Genomic DNA, 20527 nt, shown 5'->3' with positions numbered 1-20527 from the left:
GCTGAATTACAACAGTTCTGCAAAGATGAGTGTGCCAAAAATCCTCCACAGTTCTTTGAAAGACTCATTGCAAGTTACTGCAAATGCTGATTGCAGTTGTTGCTGCTAAGGGTGGCCCAACCAGTTATTAGATTTAAGGGACAAATACTTTTTCACACAGGGCCATAAAGGTTTTGATTTTTTTTTTCATCCTTAATATTAAACACCTTCATTTAAAACTGTATTTTGTGTTTTACTTGTGTTGTCTTTGTCTTTGACTAATTATTAAATTTGTTTGATGATTTGAAAAATTCAAGAGTGATAAACATGCAAAAAAAATATGAAATCATGAAGGGGGCAAATAGATTTTCACACCACTGTGTGTCTATATATATGCATTTTTATTTAGACAACAGCTAAAGGAAAGGTGCTATTTGATGTGATTAACACCACCAAACCTTTCAAGGAAACAAGAGTTTGTAGTAATCACGACACAGGAATCAGCTTGGAAATCTATTTTAAATTAATTTCAAGAGTTAAATTATTATTTTTATGACTATTAGTGTTTTGTGAGTGAGTGTGTGTGTGAGCTGCTGTGTTGAGCTGCTAGAGAGCAATGCAGGATCAAAACAAAGTAAGGATGTTATGAAAACATGTAAAAACTAGAAAGTCTGGAAACAACAACAAATTTTCAACAATGCTCATGTTGGCCCAGTGCCACCACATGAAAAACCCACACTCTGTCTATTAATACAACTTCTTGTCAAGCTATAAACAGCTGTCAATATTCTGCAAAGTTTGTCCAACCTTTCGGTACTGGCAATGAAAGACTGCATGACCAGGCGGGTATTCCACATAAAAAGGTTTCTCAGTTAGCCAGCTACTTAAACCTAAAATTAAGGACTGTCCAATAGGAATCTCCCTCAGCTCTGTTTCTATTGGACAGGCTTGGCTTTAGGCTTAAGTTACCTGGCTAACTAAGCAATTCTGCTTTGTGGAACAACCCCAAGTGAAAGGCTTGGTCTATATTATCAAACTTTCAGCTGACTGAGTTTACTTCCGCAGGCTTTGAAGAGACAGCACACAGACTGTGCTCTTGCATACCATTATAAACAGGACATCCTGGATTTTCTGCTGATAATATTTTCTGCTGATTTCTTCCATCCTCATTCCATCGCTGCTAAGCATCAACAAGATTGCACGGCACTGTCACTGTAAACAGGATTCCTCTGAGCTGACTCTGGGCCACAGATTTCATCATAGCTGTCCACATGGGAAGTGTCTGGGCATAAGGACTTTGAGAGAGATATTAGCACCTTCTTCCTCACACCAAAAAAAATCTACTGAGAGATCTGCCCAAACTTGCTCACTGTACTCTGTCATTTGTCTGCTATTCTGCAGTGCCAAGGGTTCTGCCAAAGGCCAACACACATCTCACTGTTCATCTGGATAGACTCTAACCTGCAGAAAGTGCAGCCTTCAGCATGGAGACTAGAAGCTCAGGAGACATGGATCTGGCACATTCACACACACACTGTGACTCAATGATCCCCACAAGGGGCAAAGACAGGAAGAATACGAATGACTTGTTTATGTAATGATTATTATGGCAACAGTTTTGAGGGAACGGATTACATGAACAAGGCCCTTCTTCTGTTTCTAAGACCCAATTCTCTTCTGAGCATGTATGTACATGAAAACAAGTCTGAGGGTAGGCATGTCAAAAGATACAAAGTTTCATGTAAATATTTATGCGTCAGTGCATACTGTATGTAGATTGACGTTGACAATTTTACAGCCAACTATATTATTTCATTTTGAATATGAATATATTTATATTCACTTCATTCATTCATTCATTCATTAACACATTAAGTACACATATGATAACCTACTGAATAAGCAGTCACTATCAGTGACAAAAAAGCAAATACATTTATCTATTAGCTATTGTCTGGCAAATAATTTAGCAGTGAAGAGAAATCTGAGATTAGAACATGACCAGTATTATTTCATTAAGTCACCAGTGTAAATTCAGCATGAAGCACATCTTTTCTAAAACATCAGATAAGCTGAAGAAGTACTCCACTGTCAGTGTTCTCTCTCCCTGTCACTCAGTGTAACCCTAGACAGTTTGGGTTGTTAAATGATGTAAAAGAATAGGTTGCTGGAATTCTCCTCCAAGCACATTGAGCTAAATGCACTATAACATATAATAGTGCAAATAGTGTTAAACTTAACATATTTTCTATTGTTTTCGTTCGACATTTAGAAGAATCCACGTTTGGTTCCTGACTTTACTCTAAACTCCAGTTATTACATGGATCTACTTAATTCAATCATCATCAGCTGATTTAATGGAGGTTTGACTAAATAAACTAAGCACTCAACAGAAATTTTCTGGTCTACACAGAACTGTATTTTTCTAAAGACATGTAGAGATGATGGAAGGCATGGAATACCTATTCTACAATTAATAATTCCATGTGTGACATGAGTTTTGGGACTACAGCCAGAATGAAGATCATTTTTAAAATGTCTTTGCCAAGACGTTGAAACTCTACAGTACCATGTGGTACTAAAGAATGGCTAAAGGGGTGATTCAAAAGCACAGCAAAAGGTCAGGTTAAGCTAGCTGACCTCTGGCCTGTAGATGCTGAGAGTGGGGGGAGATGAGAGAAACCACTCAGAAACTTTCCAGAAGTTCCAGGAATAAGCTTGGCTTTCTTTCAGCCTCTTTATATGGAGTGGTGGTCACAGAGACACTATTCGGACTCACAGAACTTTAGCTCCCAAAAAGATACTTAATAAAAAACCTGTCCTTCTTGGACATTTTACTGAAATTAATTGAATATGATTCTTTACCATTTTTAGAACTATACATTTTAAGCAAATGCATTAGTCCTCATGTGGAAAGAGGCCTAACATGAGTGGGACCAGACTAGAACTAAAATATTTCTGCCTCAGTGACTGTTGGCAGGACAAACACTAATAAACACAGAGCATGTCATGCACTATGAAGCACATCCCTGAGGAGGCGCAGCACCAACAGGTAAAACCACCATGAATTTCAATAAAACTTCTGATCCAAAACATGTGGTGTGTGTGTGTGTGTGTGTGTGTGTGTGTGTGTGTGTGTGTGTGTGTGTGTGTGTGTGTGTGGGTGTGTGTGTGTGTGTAAGAAGTAGGTCTGAGATTGGTTTTGGTAGGAGAAAAGAGAAAGTAGTGCTAATTAGGCATTTAACTTTGACCCCACCCCCACTTGACCTTGTGAAAGGAGGTGAGAAATGCCGGCAGGTTTGTGATTAATTAGCTCTGTGTGGAAATGGGGCATTCAGCCTCTACTGGAAGCTTATATAAAAAGAGACTAACAAACCCTAAAATGTCAGAGCCATCAAAGATCCAAACCACAACAAAAAGCCTCAGAAATCAGAGATTATATCTCATGATTAAGAAAGCCATCAGAAAGAGAATCAGAATGAAGAAAATCTAGTTTTTCGGTTCTCAAAGCAAGCAACCTTTGACATGAACTAATGAAATCCAGGTGACGGCACAGCATAGATGGGATTAGCATGTATACAAAATGCACTCCCTTCCAAAAAACGTTCAGCACATGGTCTGATGTTTCAGCAAATCCGTTAAAGATCACTGCCAGAATGTTGGATGAAAAAGAAACAGAACACTAACTATCTTGATCATATACATATAGTTCTCTAAACAGATCCTTATGGGGGATGCACGTTTGTTATGTAGTCATTACTGCCATTACACATTTCACATTCTCCAGGAATGAAAATAATCATCATTTTGACATATTATTCCAGCTTAGTCCTTGTGATTAAGTAGCTTTTGTGCATGAGTGTGTGCTTTGTACTTGGCGGTGCAGAAGGATGTTTAAGTCATTTCCTCTGCAAAAGGGAGATGGGGTTTAAACCCACCTTTGAGGTGAGGCTCCTGTCATTAATTTAAGCTGTCCTGTCATCACATGCTTTAAGGAGGTGTCTATGGTGGAAACTCACATCTCAGTGATGAATATGACTATTTCTACTACTCCACAAAATATACAAGTTGTTGGAAAAAATCTTTAAGTTGCTATGGTACATTTAAATGATGTAAAGTTTCTTTCAAAACTTTTTCCACACATGGTTACTTAGTTCAACATGTTTTGGTTGTTCTATGGCATAGGTCAGAAGTTTGTCCTACTTTTTATTTAAAAAATACTTGGCTCATAAGCTTGTAGCGTCCAATTTAAATTTCTTGGCCAGGCACAATTCCACCAGAAGGAAGCAGTAGAACCCCGGAAGTCGACGGTAATCCGTTCCGGAACTCACGTCGACAACTGATGCGGTCGAGTTCCGAATCGAATTTCCCCATAAGAAATAACTGAAAACTGATTAATTCTCGACCATCAATTTTTTACCATAGATTTCCCTATTTCCCTACAAAAATGATCAACAATTACACTCTTAGGTATTGCCGTCGATCTCGGCAATTTGAAATCCGATGCTAAGTCAGTCACACGCACGCCTTCCTCAAACTTCTTAGTTACCACCTTTTTCAGCTCTATTGTAGTTCTCATATATTTCCTCTTTTGCTTTTCGGATGTATCTATCTTGGGACCCATCTTTGTTATTGTTTTTTTGCTAAAAAAAAGTCACAAAAACGCGTAAAATACGCAAAAACCTGGAGCACAACCTCAAAAAGCTTCCAACCTTGTGGAACGACGCCGTAAACTGACGCCAAGTAGCGTCAGTTAAGCTCAACATGAGCGGTGTTTGTTTACAAAAGTCGCGTGGGTCGGGTCGGGTTCAGAGTTTAAAGGTCGACCTCCGAGTCGAAATTCTCTCGACATTTGGCGTCGACTTCCGACTATGATGACTTCAGAAACAGTCGACTTCCGGGGTTCTATTGTACTAATCTGGTGTGCTGTGAATTATATAAGCAGTAATCAAGTGCACATAAAACGTGCTACAGGTTTTTTATTATGAGACAAGGCAAAGCTGAACATTTCATAGAAAATGATAAGAATTCCAGGAGAAATGGCAGAAAACAAAATATTTGCATAATGGAATACTCCATAGCAATACAAAGTAATCAAGTGTGCACAAGTCATTCCCTGCTTGTTTAAACAACTGACGACAGACAGAAGACTAAGCAAACAGCCAGCCTGCCAATCTATACAATTCCTTCCACTTTAAAACCACAACGTCTGAGCCTAATGAGCTACTCCTGTCATTGGGGAGATTAAAGGTGCAGTCTGCAGGATCTCTTTCACTTTTTCTCTTATAAATGTGCACAGACAGCTCAAGTAAATCACCAGCCTATTAGCACTGATTAAGAAGAGCTGAAATCAATGCAGTAAAATGTGTTCTCTTTACTCACGGTTAGTGCAGTGCGGAGAGAGACCCTGTCTGCTGGGCTGGAGTTTTCTAGTAAGTCTTCCAGGTCATTTGAGGACAACAGGAGCTCCTGAATTAAAGAAATAAAGCTTGTGATAATCCTGAAATGGGGAGTTTGTGTGTTGTGTTGCCAGTGGAATAATAGGGGCTACTGGCATGAAGACAGATTGGGTTTTACCTTTCAAGGCTGATCCTCTCTTTCATAATGAAATCAAACCTATAAAGACTTAAATGTAGGGTTCTTAGAAGGCTGAGAGGTTCTAGGAAAAAACACCAGCAACAGCAACAAAAATAGCAGATTTTAATTTTTGCTCAATAAATGTGTGTTGGACCTGGGACAGAGCACAAATATGAACTGCCTGGGAGGGTCTTAGCATCAGTTTTTGAAATATGGCATTAAACTTATCCTAGAGTTGTTGTAATGCACAGTATTGTGATTATTTTATAAAAACGAAAGCTGTAGACCCATTCAGAAGACAGGAATGTATAAAAATAGGTATATTATGTATATGTATAAACTTTTACAAAAACCTTTATTTTCATTTAGTTTCTTATTTTCTTTATATATTTTATTTCATTCACTGTTTAGGTCTCATCCTATCATAGGCTACCTCATAACCTCTACTATCAGGGTCAGAGAGATTAGGTTCTCACCTCTAGTTCATGAGTGCGTGGGGATCGTTGAGGTTTGTGAACAGCTCCATCACATTGTGGTACAATCATTTCACACTGATCTCTGGCTGCATCTGGCTCCCCCATTAGAAACGTCGCCTGCTTCAGATCACCCTTCAGGGAGAGGGGGCATTGAACAAGTTAAAGGTTGTATCTGGATCAGCAGATGTGGCAACAAATCCAAGATACTGTTAGGAAGTATACATTAAAAGAAATAGATGTATGACATAACAAGTTAATAGACTATAGCCTATTGCAGTTCTGAAATAAATGACATTATTTAACATTTATTACTTCACATGTTTACGGGAATAGTCCTTATACTGACCTGCACTTATGCACTTATTTACACTTATGCAAATAACATACATATCCAATACAGAGCAGACAATATTATGACATTTTTCCTGCCTGTAATATCATTTTAAAACAAGCACAAAGAATTAAAGTATTAAAACAAGCACATACAGTGTCAGAAGTGAGTGACTGTGTTATAAGCCAGATCATACATCATCTCAAGACAAGAATAAACCACTAATTACACTCTAAAATTACCTGGATCAAAATCGCTCCAATTTAACTGGCATTAGAAGTAAATACAGTTTTTGCCTACTCCTGTAATGTCTGTAAATGTACTTGTTTTTCTTTGGACAGCCGTGCAATGTGCATTTGTAGAGCCCAACCTCAAAAGCTTACATAAATATACACTATGCCCCCACCAAGACACAAACACCCTAATGAGACTGGGAGAGCATTAGCACAGTTTAGAGTGGAAAAGGACTGTGTATTGTGAGTGATGCTAATGAGCGATGCCTAGACTTCATGGGACATTAACTTTCTTCATTTGGTGTGACCAGATCAATTTCTACTCTAGAAATGCCCATATTTCTTTTACTTTCTATCATTACATTTCTTCACTTACCATTCAGGTTTAACTTTAGGAGTTGCGAACAACTGACCTAAAAACAGTTACAAGTTATGCATCCTTTGAAAACACATAATCAAAATAGGCAGGGTCCCATAATAAACAACCTCAAGGTCAAGACTGGAGAAGTAGCCATTACATCAGCACATTTATTGCATCACCATTGGTCAACACTGCAGGCTTAAGACTGAATTGGCTATTTATCTCTGCTAAGATCTTTTGTAAGAGGCATATGTCAGTGTCAATGTTAAAGTTTGTAGCACAGCAAAAAATTATACTCTCTTCCCATTTGTACAGGGGAATATGATGGGAGATGCACCTTGTTGTTGGATGAGTATAAACACAGATGTTAGGCTTCTCCCTCATGGTACATGTTCTAGAGCATTTTAAATTTAACTTCCTCAAGAATGAGCTGGCCTGAGGTCTGCAGGGACAGGTCTGGAGATGTCTTCATGTTTCGTGAGGTGCAGACAAGTAAATGATGAATAACACGAGTGTCCTCACAACAACAGAGATTTGTGCTTGGACTGGTACATTACAAATGTCTTTTAATCAGTATCTGTTTCTTCCATAAGACACTCAGTTCTGTAACTCCATTGTAGGTGTATTCAACTTTATAGATAAGAAACTCTACTTTGTATCTCATTTTCAACGTTTTGCATTTTTGACATAATTTGGAAAGGTCCAGCAATTGATTTTGTCAAGATTTTAGGGAACATAGATCAGTTAAAATAGTATAACGTCACTCCCAACTGAATTTTTACATTAAGGAACCTAAGCTTCTTAATGAAACTGTCCCTTCCATCTTAAATGATGAAGTAGTTCTGGCATTCAATATTTATTTGCAATTTTCATTCCATCATGGCCATGTTTAAACTAAGTTCAGTACAGAATCTCTGGCACAGCAAATCCAATAGGTGTCAGTATACTAAATGTTTGATAACATGATGGAAAATGGTTTGTTGCCATTTCAAGTAGCTTCAGCTTTTACCTCAAATGGTGTCTCAAATCCTTCAATGATTCCTCCAATCATGATAAGTCCATCAGTGGAGATGCCTAGACCATCCTGATAGGTCCAATCCACACTCTCCACCAGGGCACAGTCCACATACAGAGCTAAGCGCCCCGCAGACACACTGACTGCTACTCGATGCCAGTTTCCATCAGACAACACAGCCACAGGAAACCTGAGAGGAGAAGCATGCAACAAAATCTCAGTGTTTTAAATGAGGATATAAAAGCACAATTACTGCAGCAGATCTTTAATGTGGCATTATGTATCAGAGTCGGGCTCCTATGACTACACTGTTGCTGTCAAAATTAATTTAAAGTGGGTTCATTGGTCCACCATTAAATTGTCAAACAGTGTATTGAGCTGCTGATTTGCTGAGATGAAAATAGAAAATCCAAAAAGATGGAATATACTATTTCCTTTGGACAGCGACAATACCCAAGATGGCTAACTTGTCAATCCAAACAGTGTTTGAATAGCTTACATAATGTGTCAGAATATTATGTGATCACACACTGAGAAAACATATGTTTATACTTTCATGAGAGATGAAAACAACATTAGTTGAAGTAACAGTGTGTATGCACTATTAATTTTCTAGCCCAAATAGGTAATTAAGCAGCACAGCCAAATATCAGCCCTTATAGCTCAGTCTACCAGGAAGTATCAGGTCTAATTTATACTCCATGTGTGTGGTTTATTTCATTGTGATATGTTCAGTCTTTCAGAGAGCTCTCAAGTCTATCACAGGAACAAAGCGTATGATACAATTCTGCCCAACACTAATAAATTCATACCAAGAGCAATGAGGAAAAAAGTAAGAGACTGCTTTTATCACTATGTATGTGGACATGAACTCAGCTCAGAGTATTGAAGTATTATTCACTCTTGGTGAGGTGGAAATGTGATCTACTGTAAGGCATTTGTATCCAGTAGAATAATAAAATTGACCAGAAAGATTATGGCACCCCACAATTACTCAGCAGGAAACCATTTAAAATTTAAGTAAGCTTTAAAGTCTGTCTAAAATGATGACTCACCTCTAATGTACCCACCCCGTATGCAATGTTCGCTTGGGTTTTCTATGCAGATGTGACGTTGTCTATTCCATCTCTTCTGTATAAAGCATTTTATTCTTCTTAATGATGAAGATGATGATGATGATGATTAGTGTTTGTTGGTGTGGGTGTGTCTGGTGTAAGGACACTGTGCCAATCTTAGCTGCTGCTTTACATTAGTTATTCTGAGAGGGCTTGTTTTTTTGTTTGTTTTATGTCTGGGACTGTTTTGCATGAAATTTATTTTGCTTGCTTTAGAGCTTCTCCATTGTCCACTGACAATTGTCCAAGATACTTTCTCAGCAGCCGGGCTGACCACAAGCCAGAGACATTCTCCTCATGGTAGCAGAGCAGACTGTCTCACTGCAGTAGCAGGGTTTACCAGGTCAAAGCTATATGTCAGGATGAGGAGAGTTTTCTGCCTAGCCAGCCGAGGAACTGTATGGGTCATACTTGCTGTAGATATGAAATTGTTATTGATTTGTCAAGTGTACTTAGGTTTAGTTATATAAATGAAGCAAATTATTATTATAATATTTGGAATAAATTAAATTACTTTGTGTGTGGGTGTGTGTGTGTGTGTGTGTGAGAGTGAAGTGGGCTGATACTCACTCGTAATGGCGCTGCTGTGTGCTGATGAAAGTGAAGGTGTAGGCACTAATTCGAATCTGCAGGAGGATGTGACCATCAGGGCAGAGGAAGGTCAGCAGGCTCCGGTCTTCCCGCTGAGAACTGCGCAGCTGCAGCAGCAAACTGAACTCATCACCAAAGCTAAGAGGACAGATTTATTTCAGATTTAAACTTACAAACATATAAAAACCAAAGAAAACTATATTTTAAAAGTCAGAGTTTGTTGTGAGAGCTTACAGTTGTATAATTTACTATAAACTCAGGAAACTAGTTGCACTGTGAGGACAGTTTTACAGTTTACCTGTGTCCAAAAAGTTGGCGTAGGGGAAGAGCAAGGGTAGAGTACTGTCCCACATGCAGCACTGGACATCTGTGAGCCTCCAGGCTGACAGAGGCATTACTGCTGTTGGCCACTTGCCACAGCTGGTGTAGAAGGTTGATATCTTCTACAGAGAGGTAACAGATAGAAAAATAGCAGTTGATCAAAGTGCAGAGACCAGGAACCAATAGCAGAACCCACTTACTTTCATGTTCTGCAAGCGGGAACTCGGATCACAACTTATCACATCAGTAAAACAGACACTGGACACATCTGTTCTGCATGTAAGCTCAGGGGCAGATGAAATGATAACCTATAAAGTGAACATAAATAGTGCCTTGTGTTCAATGCAATTCTAAAATACTCCCTGTAATTTTTTTGTTGCAGTAATTATTAGTGCTGCCAAGGTCTTGATGCTATTATGTGTTTGTGTGTGTGTGTGTGTGTGTGTGTCTGTGTGTGTGTGTGTGTGTTTCAGGAAATCAGTTCACTAAAAAGAAATAACAGGGCTTTCTTGTCCCCTCATTAAATGTTTAGCACAATATAATACATTGAGGTATGGTTTTAAATGGTGTAGCCATACCCCATAGTGCCTACCATTGTGTCCCACCTCTTGAGTTCGCTCATTTCCTGCTGCTTGCAGGGGCCTGATTTATTTACAGAGAACACATGTGGCCGTAGGACGTGGCTGTGTTTGACCATAACAGTGAGGTAGTAAGAGCGATAAATAAACCTTCTTAGCCCTCCTCTTGTCCACATGAATGCTGCATTTAATCAAATATTGAGAAAGTGACTTAGCATAAATGGCTCAGAAAAAGCAGAAAACACAACTGCCCTGAATGGTCAGAGTGACAGATGGGAGGGCATTTCTGTTGCCAGGACAGGCCACACAATTCACACTACACACCAGGCTGTTTAGAGCTCCATTTTAGGAAGAAGGAAAAAAAACACACATTACCTCATTACCACAGACTCCAGCCTTGTGAATGTTAATGGTCTCCAGGATAAAGGCTTCATTTACAGGTCGATGGATCTAATCAAAGGAATACCCTAAATGTGTAAATCTTCCCACTTGTTCCACATATAATCAATCAGCTGAAGCACAATTGTTACATGATGTTTCCTTGTTTAGTTTGCGCTGTAGCTACAAGGTAATAACTAACTGGGAATGTAAGATGATACCACAATTTTTATCCTTAGATATTTTCAATTAGTACATTAGAGCGTTAAGTAAATAAAGGGAACTGTAGGTAACAAACCTATTGACAAAGAGCAATACACAAGTCTCTTTGAGCTGGTTTAACAAAAAAAATTGGTTTGAAGCCAGTGTGAAATAATTTGAGTGTTTTATAATCTTCTACTCCTGTCTAAATAGCTGTAGCGCACAACGGAAAAACACAAACTTTGGACACCCGACATGGCGGCTGGAACGCAAGTGAGACTAGGAGACAAAGGAGAACTTCCACTTTACTGAACATGTGTTATCAGACATAGAATGTACACATTTATAATGTTGCAGTAAAAAAAAGGCTTCCTATACAGCTAAGATTTATGTGATGTAATAAATCTGAGCTCTCCTTGGAATAAAGAACAAATACACACACACACACACTTGCACTAAGCAGGAAACCACAGTGGTGCAGCACCGGGTAAATCAATTGAACCTTGGTAACTACTGTCTTGGTGACAGTGCTAACAAGAAGGAAATGGTGAGGTTAGCAAAGGATTTTAATAACAGAACCAGCACCTGAAGTCTACTGATTTACACACTGTGTAATGAGCTCTAAAAACACATACCAAATCCTTCTCCATAAACATAACAACTCCTATAGGAATAGAACCCCCACGCCTTTTTTTTTTTTTACTTTTTTCACTTTGTAATATTTTCCCTGTATTTCAGAACAGGAGAGCTCATTATTGGCCTCAAGCCCTGCACACGACTGCTGTCAGCACTAGTGGATACCACTTCGTAGTTGGGCTCATAGCTGTTGGGCTCATAGTCCTAATATGATGACTTGCGGGACATAGCAGCTGTTAGTGCAACTAAAACTAGTCTACCAATTGTTGAGTGGGACCTGAATTCCCTCCTGTGCAACCACAAAGCACAATATGCACAATACACACAACACAGGGGCTAAAGTTTGACACAGTTCTATAGCTGTGTTGTTGAGTTTAGCTTGTCAGTTCCTGACCACTTATAATATTGGGAAACCAGTTACTACAAACTGAAGTACTGTATTGAAGTGATATTCAAGCAACCTTTTAAACTTATCTTCATTACAGGAACGGACAACATTACATACTAACAGTGAATAAATGTAACATTACTAAAAGCAAAACACTATATTTTATCAAACAAATCTAATATAGGATAAAGGAACGGGACATCGCTGGGATACCAACATTTGTGTAGAAATGCTTATATTTTGTATAAAATGTAATTTAATGGTAAACCAAACACTTCCGTAGCACGTCTGTGTATGTATGTCATTCATATGTATTCATGTCATTATATATATAGCATTGTATTGTAAAATACAGTGCAGAAAATGTAAAGCTCGTAGGTCACAGGAACCTTCAGATATGAAAAATAGATTATGATATACTACCTTAACATCTTTCAACCCCTTTTCTAACCCTTCAACAACTTCATCAAATGTCATCAAAGTGCACACTTCAATGAAGGGTTAAGGGGCTTAGGGCAAGAATTTGTACGGGGAAAAGACTGTGGAGAGCAAAATCCTGGAAAAAATTGGCGATTGAAAAATCCAGCATTTTTAGGTCCCAAATAGAGCACGTCCTGTGAAAAGAGCACTTATTAAATTGAAATGTTTCTCTGCATAATAACATCTGCAATATTTCATAAACATGAATATAAATTAGCTCCGGTTTCCTCCCACAGTCCAAAAACACATGTTGGTAGGCGGATTGGCGACCCAAAAGTGTCCGTAGGTGTGAGTGAATGTGTGTGTGTCTGTGTTGCCCTGTGAAGGACTGGCGCCCCCTCCAGGGTTATTCTCGCCTTGCGCCCAATGATTCCAGGTAGGCTCTGGACCCACCGCGACCATGAATTGGAGAAGCGCTTACAGATAACGAATGAATGAACGAATGAATATAATTTACCTTATCTAATATAGCTTTTACATGCCAGAGAGCAGACAGCAATGTTTAAACCACGCATCGTCTGCATTTCATGCTCATACTGATTATTTTATGTACATCTTGAAACTATCTCACCAGTGTCATGTTGTTAAAGGGATCATTTCTGTTTGAAGTTCTTATCAGCATAGAACAATGTTGCATCTGCACACAAGAATGCAAGGGAATTGTACTAGTCACAGTAACACTCAACAGTTGTCATTTGTGGTTGCAAAATAAAAAAATTATATAGCAATGATGCTAATATATTACAATTATTAACTGTTTAAATAATGTAGATGTGTTAAATTACACAATACATGTTTAATACCATTAATAACATTGTTAACAGAAATTATATATTTTCCTAATTTAGAACCTAGGAAAAACTAGGAAAGTTTAAAACTTTGCCTTAAGTAAAAATATTTAATAGAAAATTACTTTTATTCAGATTCCAGGCTTGAAAATCACAGGAGAAAAATGTGTATTGATAAAGACAGAAAGAGAACAAAGAGGAAAACAGAAAGTCAGAGAGTGCAAGGGAAACATGGCTGAGGGGAAAGTTAAAGTCAAACATGCACAAACCATCAGATTGGTGCGGCTTCTTTCAGTCGGCGACAAAACACACAGAACTGACAACACAAACCATGCAAACCAGATGCCTAAAATCCCTCTGTGAAAATGCATGTTTAAAGCTGTCTAATATAACCTAAGGGCAGGGCAAAAGTCAGTTATGTTTTAAAACAAAAGGTCATGTTCAAAGCCATTTTGTTATGACTCCGAAGACTGGAGTTCAGGGTCAAATGAAGCACACAACATCTGAACAAAAACTGCAGGGCTATTGTTGACTCGTTTCATTAGCCAAAGGCTTTCTGAGTGGTCTTGTGCTCTGGCCTGGGAGAGCAGATTTATACCACACAGGACATTCCTCACAGACACATCACGTCTAAGCAGCGCACATACACACACACACACACACACTGTTAAGAGTGGGTATAAAGTGCTTAAAAAGTACATACAGTGCACTTATCACACATTTCTATTCACAGAATTTAGCAGAGGTTCTTATCCAGAGCGACTCACAAAAGTGCTTAGTGTTCAGACAGAATGTGTATCCTAGCTAGTACAAATAGGTTAGAGTCCCAACTCCCTCTGAGCTCAGACTTTGCCAGAACAAGGGCCAGTGCTGATACCTAGAAAGAACAAAACACAGTAAGTGCAATATACAGCATTTAGTCAGTGCTCAAATCTAGAAAGAAAGAAGCTAAGCACAGTATAAGGGCAAACACAGTCTGTTACGGTAAGCCCTTAGATTAGTGCTCACTTAAGTGGGTCACCAAGAGATGAGTCTTCAGTCTGTGTTTGAAGACCGTAAGAGAGTCTGCTGTCCGGACAGCCAGTGGAAGTTTGTTCCACCATCTGGGCGCCAGGAGTGAGACACTTTACTTTCCTTAATGGAAAAGACAACGCGTGTCTCCAAACATTTCTTTACGTGATGTCATTAAAACAGGAGGGAAGACATACCTGTGTCTGCAACTTTCATTGTCAAGATGAAATCTAAATGTTGAATAATTTCTAAACATAATTATAGCCATTACTATTAATTTGAGTTATTAGACACACTGGCTAGTTCTCCAACTATCACATAATGCTACAAACCAGGAAGGTTAAAGCTAGCCGTGTCTTTCTCTCAGACGTATGAAAACAGTCACTAAATCTTTTCAAACGGTTGTCATTCAACATCATCTTTAACACAATGACTGACTGGGGGAGAGGATTAGCTATCCTTCCCACCCCAAGCGAGACCAGATATGCATTCCCAGTCTCCTGACCAAGCTTCATTATGTTTCAAACTTTTAATGTGTGAACAAACTGAAATAAAACTTAATAAACAAGTAGAAAATGGTGTGTGTTTCCGCCTGATGGATTAAAAACCTTCACCACACTGTCCTTTTGAAGATAATATTGGAGACACTTACTCTAAATGCTCTAAATGAAAGTGAATGGACTCTCGTCCCCCAAGCTGGGGGCGCTTTGTGAATGCACTAAATGTCATCACATTCGTGGCTAAAAAGTAACATTTTCTTAGAGAAAGTTCTGCATATACTTGGCTTAAAATTCCCCACACCGAAGAATCAGAATCATTATCATACATGTTGTCATTGTGTGAACCTTTGTGTCAAACAAACCTGTGAAATGACATATAACTACTTGTAATTAAAGGTTGTGGTATTGAAATACATTGGAATTAAGTTTCCCTTTTGTGGTATTGCCAAAGCAAATTTAGTGCTGTATAGCACAGGAAAGCATGTAAATTATGGCAATTAAATGGCTAATCCTTATACAACTTTTGTTCCATTTCATTGTATAAAGTGTAATGCATTATAGCTGTGCCCTACTCTTTCTATTGCAATGCATTTGCGGTTTTAAGAGAAGCATTTGTTTTCAAACATCATTATAAAATGGCAGACTCCCTAAATAGCACCCTGTATAGTAAATAGGGCTTAGTTTTTAATATATCCTAGTTTTGAGTTTGACAATTGATAAATGAGCCAGGGCTAGTTCACACATATGGGGACTGGTTTGGATTTTTGCATGTGCTGTTAGTAATTACTGCATTTCTTTCTGGCCTTTCAGACCTCATTGCACTGTAATGTCTTCAAACACACGATAAGCCACAATTGCATCCCTGGTGAAAAGCCACTTCATACTAACACATGCCCTGGAGCAAAAACCCTGATCACTCACATATGCTTAAGCTACACTCGGTTATGTAAAGCGTCGTCAGAGCTCTTCTCAAACAACCACCAACCAAAGTGGGTCTGCCAAATGTGCTTGTACACACCTCCGAAAAACGACATGAGTTTAAGCAGGCAAGATGTAGGGCTTTATCTTACTACAAGAATAAAGAGAGAGAGAGGGAGATACAGACAGAAAGAGAGAGAGAGAGAGAGAGAGAGAGAGAGAGAGAGAGAGAGAGAGAGAGAGGGAGAGAGAGAGAGAGGAAGAATGCTAAATGTTGTTTCCTGGTCAAGAGTCGTGCAGTTCTGCAGGAATGATGTAAGGAGTCTCCCGGTGAAGGGGTCGCTTCACCAAGGGATGGACTCCACAGGGAAATCAGCTCCAACCATAAAACTGACCTCTGCACAGGCAAGTCATAAATATGAGGACCAAAGACAGTTTGCATTTGAAAACAGCAGCAGTCCAAGTTTAAAAGAGGAAAGATGGAACAGTGTTCAAAACTCAGAATATTGATGAACTGGCTTAATTCAGATAAACAAACAAATAACTACTGCTTCAACAATATGCTAAGGTCTTCAGTTCAGATTTTCAAAGAATCTACAAGAGTTTTACAGCTCCCTCAAAATGTAGTCCTAGAATTTCATTCCATTTCATGCTTTCACATTCCAAGTTATCCCAAACACAGTCCATGCTGTTGACATCTGGGTTCTGGGGTGGCCATTCAGTTGCTCTGTTTGCTGATGGGGATTTATCTTTGGATATTTGCTTTTACTGTACTTTATAAGCTCCTCAGCAGCCACTCTCACACAGTTACATAAGGAATAACTCTTACTTAATGCTTTCTTTGACTAAAAAGTGTTTTTTAACATTTGCACAGCACACTATATACCTAACTTCAACTTAGACAGACAGGTATTATTATCTTATGTGTGTGTATCATGATGTGGCCTGGCTGTTGAGTGGTCTGTGTACTCTAATGTTGGAAGACACAGACAGTGTTTTGATAGGTTGCACATGTGGACGGCTCAGGTACTGTGGACACTGCATTGCCTGCTCAGGTTCTATATTAATGGATCACATATGCAAGGTGCTCCGTGCTGTATCCCACTGCAGTAAACAGTTTCCAGAATTAGAAAGCCATTGCTCTGTGCCGCAGTGTCTTCAGGATGACTTCAGAAGTAATTCATTCTCACAATGTATTATGATTATGGTTACAGTCCTGATCTGAAATGGACATAATTCTTCACATATTTCCACAGGGGTAGTTTAATCAGTTTACTGATCAACTTTTTTCAGCCCCAGTTTTGACAACAAAACACTGCATAATACACTGAAATATGCTGAGCTCTGTGTACAATAGTTTGTGGAACTGGCTTGTCCAATTCTTTTAAAAGTAAGGGATTTAGTGTTTATTTTGTCCCACTTACTGCTGTAAATCAATGGAGCTGATGGCATTCAGGCACACACACATCAGTGAGGTTGGGTATTGATGTTGGAAGATTAGTTCTTTAACATGAACACCACTACAGCTCATCCCAGAGGTTTGGGTGGAGCTCCATCACTCCTGAGAACAAAGTAAACACTGCTCCACAGCCCAGTGCTAGGAGGGTTTATACCCCTCTAGGCCATATGTGGCACTGAGCATGGTAACACATGGCTCATGTGCAGATGCTATGATGTATCCTGCTTCATTTTATGTCTTTTTCTGGAGATTATACACTTTGTGCACAAGTTAATATATAGTTGCTTACGAATAATTACCTACAGTAAAGTGTTACCTATTTCTGTTTGGTGTCAAATAAAAAAATTCATTATCTGTAACCGCTTATCTAGTTCAGTGCTGCGGAACCCAGAATCACTGGGTGCAAGGCAGGAACACACCCTGGAGGCGGCGCCAGTCCTTTGCAGGGCAACACAAACTCACACATTCACTCACACACATGTACACTTTTGAGTAGCCAATCCACCTACTATCACATGTTTTTGGACCACGGGGGACACCGGAGCACCCGGAGGAAATCCACACGGACGCAGGGAGAACACTCCAAACCCCTCAAAGACAGACACCCAGAGCAGGGCTAGAACCCAGAACCTCAGGGTCCATTAACTGCAGTTAACTACACAATATTTTGTGATTTTAATTATTCAGTACTTACAACATTTTGACTTCTTAATGTTCAGGTGAAACACAAACATTCTGTGGATGTATCTACTGCTATTCATGCCTTTTCAGAGGTACCATACCTTCCATGTAGCATCAAAGACCCTTCTAAAAGATCTTCTTATCCAAATATGTCTGAAAACAGAGAGGGCTGAAGTTTCACTCAGATGCAGGATTGATGGGCTGTGATAGAGAGAGATATAGGCTCTCAGAACACCCTTACTGCAGATCAGGGGTTACAGAACCATACTGGAGCTGAGTTTCAGAGAGGCAGGTAGAGTTCATATTGCTCCCATATGTACAACTTCACAAAAAGTACAATTGCCAGTGGAGATGTGTAGTTACTAGTTACTTTCACTGAAGTACATGTGCTGAAGTACAGAAATCATTTTACAAGTACTTCAGAGTGAGTTCAGAAATCTACTTTTGAGTCAAATATATTCTATTCTATTCATTCATTTATTCATTATCTGTAACTGCTAATCCAGTTCAGGGTCACAGTGGGTCCAGAGCCTACCTGGAATCATTGGGCGCAAGACAGGAATACACCCTGGAGGGGGCGCCAGTCCTTCTCAGGGCAACACACACACTCATACAGTCTATTATATTCAAGCCATTTCTAATTTGGTGACAGTGCCTGCAGTGCTTTGTGATCAGTCATATCATTAATTATTTTATACAAAGAAAAATCAAACTCAGAAATAAAGAAATAGAGGTTTTTGTGGACATTAATCAGAGAAAAATAGTGAGCAGTCTCAAATGTCTGTGCCTGTGCTGTTAGATGCTGAATATTCTTAGTACTTAAGTCTTTTTGAGCAGTTGCTTTTGTATTTATTTACACAGGTAACAATAACTGTGGATTTATTTAGACCTCTTCATTCACCTTGGAAAGTAAAGTACAATCACATTACATTTACATTCATGCTTGGTGTAGATTAACTTTTTTGTTTGTTTGTTTTTGAACATTTTTTGAACATGTTGTTGCCCGAGTTCAGAATCAAACCCATTGTCTATTTTTTGACAGAGAGTGGTGTTACCATTACACTTTACCAACCACAACTTTACACAATTTCCTGGGTCGCTGCAAAGATCTTGTTGAACATCACAAATAAAATATCTCTTAACATAATTTCAGGCAGCTTGTTGCCTAATGCTGCACCAGACACAAATCTGCTGGAGTGTATTTTATGTCCTAGCATAAGACTGCTAGGGTATAAGAGGCTTGTCCCATGATCCATTTAAAAAGACTGTAAATCTGATATAATTCATATAATTTCACAATCTAATAAGAAGCTAATTGTTTTTGATTACAGGCGGCAGCTTTGCTCACACTGACAGAATACATCAATAAATCCATCCTTTACATTTCTCCGTGTGACCCAGCTCCACCTCTTTCATGGGATATAAAAACAATTTCACCAAACAATGAAGTTGTAAAAGATAGCAACACAGATCACATGAAGTCATATTTCCATATGATTACAGAACATAAAGTGTTCATGGACTGATTCATGTTCTGAGAAACTATCCTCTTGTGAACCAAGCTGTCACATACAGTTACAGCCCACTGTGGAGGACTTTAAATGGGAATTTTAATTCCTGCAAAATTAAACACTGGTTGTCTGGTTACAATCACTACCCCAACACCCCCAACTCTTATAATCCACTCTCTATTTGGAGATTTTTCTCAACCAATATATTCACTGGTAAAAAATGGGCATGGATTTGAGGTAGCATAATACCATATTATTATTAACTGCTGAAGCAGCTCTATAGGGCCAAAAGTATGCAGACTACTGCTCATTCCTCCTTTGCTGCAGTAACTGCATCTAATATTCTGAGAATGATTTCTACTACATATTGCAACACTTCTGTGAGGATTGGAGAGCATTTAGATGTTAGAACATAAATGAAGGTTGGTGTTGACCAACATGTGGACATGCAGTGTAATTAGGGCTGGACAATAATTCAATATCAGTATACGTTTCGCAATATAAAATATTTCAATAACAATGAAATGATTTGAAACATATTTTCAATATTTAAATATACGTTATTTACAACATCTGTCATTGACTGACATTTTTTACAGGTTACTGTCATCAGTTTAGCTCACTCAATTTAAAATTTAGTTTAAAAATATTAATATTGACCAACCAATAAGTTTATGTTTGATGCTGATGCCATGTTTCTTGTTTGTTCTTGGAAGTTTTCCTGTGGATTTTATGTGGTTCATATTGATTTTGGAATTACAGTGTTCCCTTGTTTATTGCGGGTGTTACGTTCCAGGACCACCCACGATAAATGAAAATCTGCGAAGTAGGGACAGTATATTTATTTAAGTATTTATACACTATTCTAAGGCTTTATAAACCCTCCCCCACACTTTTACGCTACATAAACCTTTTCCATTCCCTTAATAACTATTCGTTTCAGAGAGTAAATCTGCACTATTTACTGTAATTCGTAATACTTTATGATTTACAACATTC

The 20527-nt window shown here is 38.6% G+C and overlaps 1 protein-coding gene across 1 annotated transcript in view; it reads right to left on the bottom strand.

The window, feature by feature from the left end:
- Positions 1–20527, bottom strand: part of si:ch211-196i2.1 (collagen alpha-2(I) chain) — an 84401-nt gene that overhangs the window by 43648 nt on the left and 20226 nt on the right. Inside the window, exons 2-6 of the mRNA XM_066646401.1 lie at positions 9977–10121; positions 9658–9816; positions 7967–8162; positions 6033–6164; positions 5362–5448 (exon numbers count right to left, since the gene is read on the bottom strand). Of these exons, the coding sequence (XP_066502498.1) occupies positions 5362–5448; positions 6033–6164; positions 7967–8162; positions 9658–9816; positions 9977–10121 (719 nt within the window). The remainder of the gene's footprint in view (positions 1–5361; positions 5449–6032; positions 6165–7966; positions 8163–9657; positions 9817–9976; positions 10122–20527) is intronic.

The sequence above is a fragment of the Hoplias malabaricus genome, chromosome 15, assembly GCF_029633855.1.
Source record: "Hoplias malabaricus isolate fHopMal1 chromosome 15, fHopMal1.hap1, whole genome shotgun sequence".
Lineage (NCBI taxonomy): Eukaryota > Metazoa > Chordata > Actinopteri > Characiformes > Erythrinidae > Hoplias > Hoplias malabaricus.
Note: the sequence above shows the minus strand (reverse complement) of the source record. Positions and strands in the feature narration are given on the sequence as shown.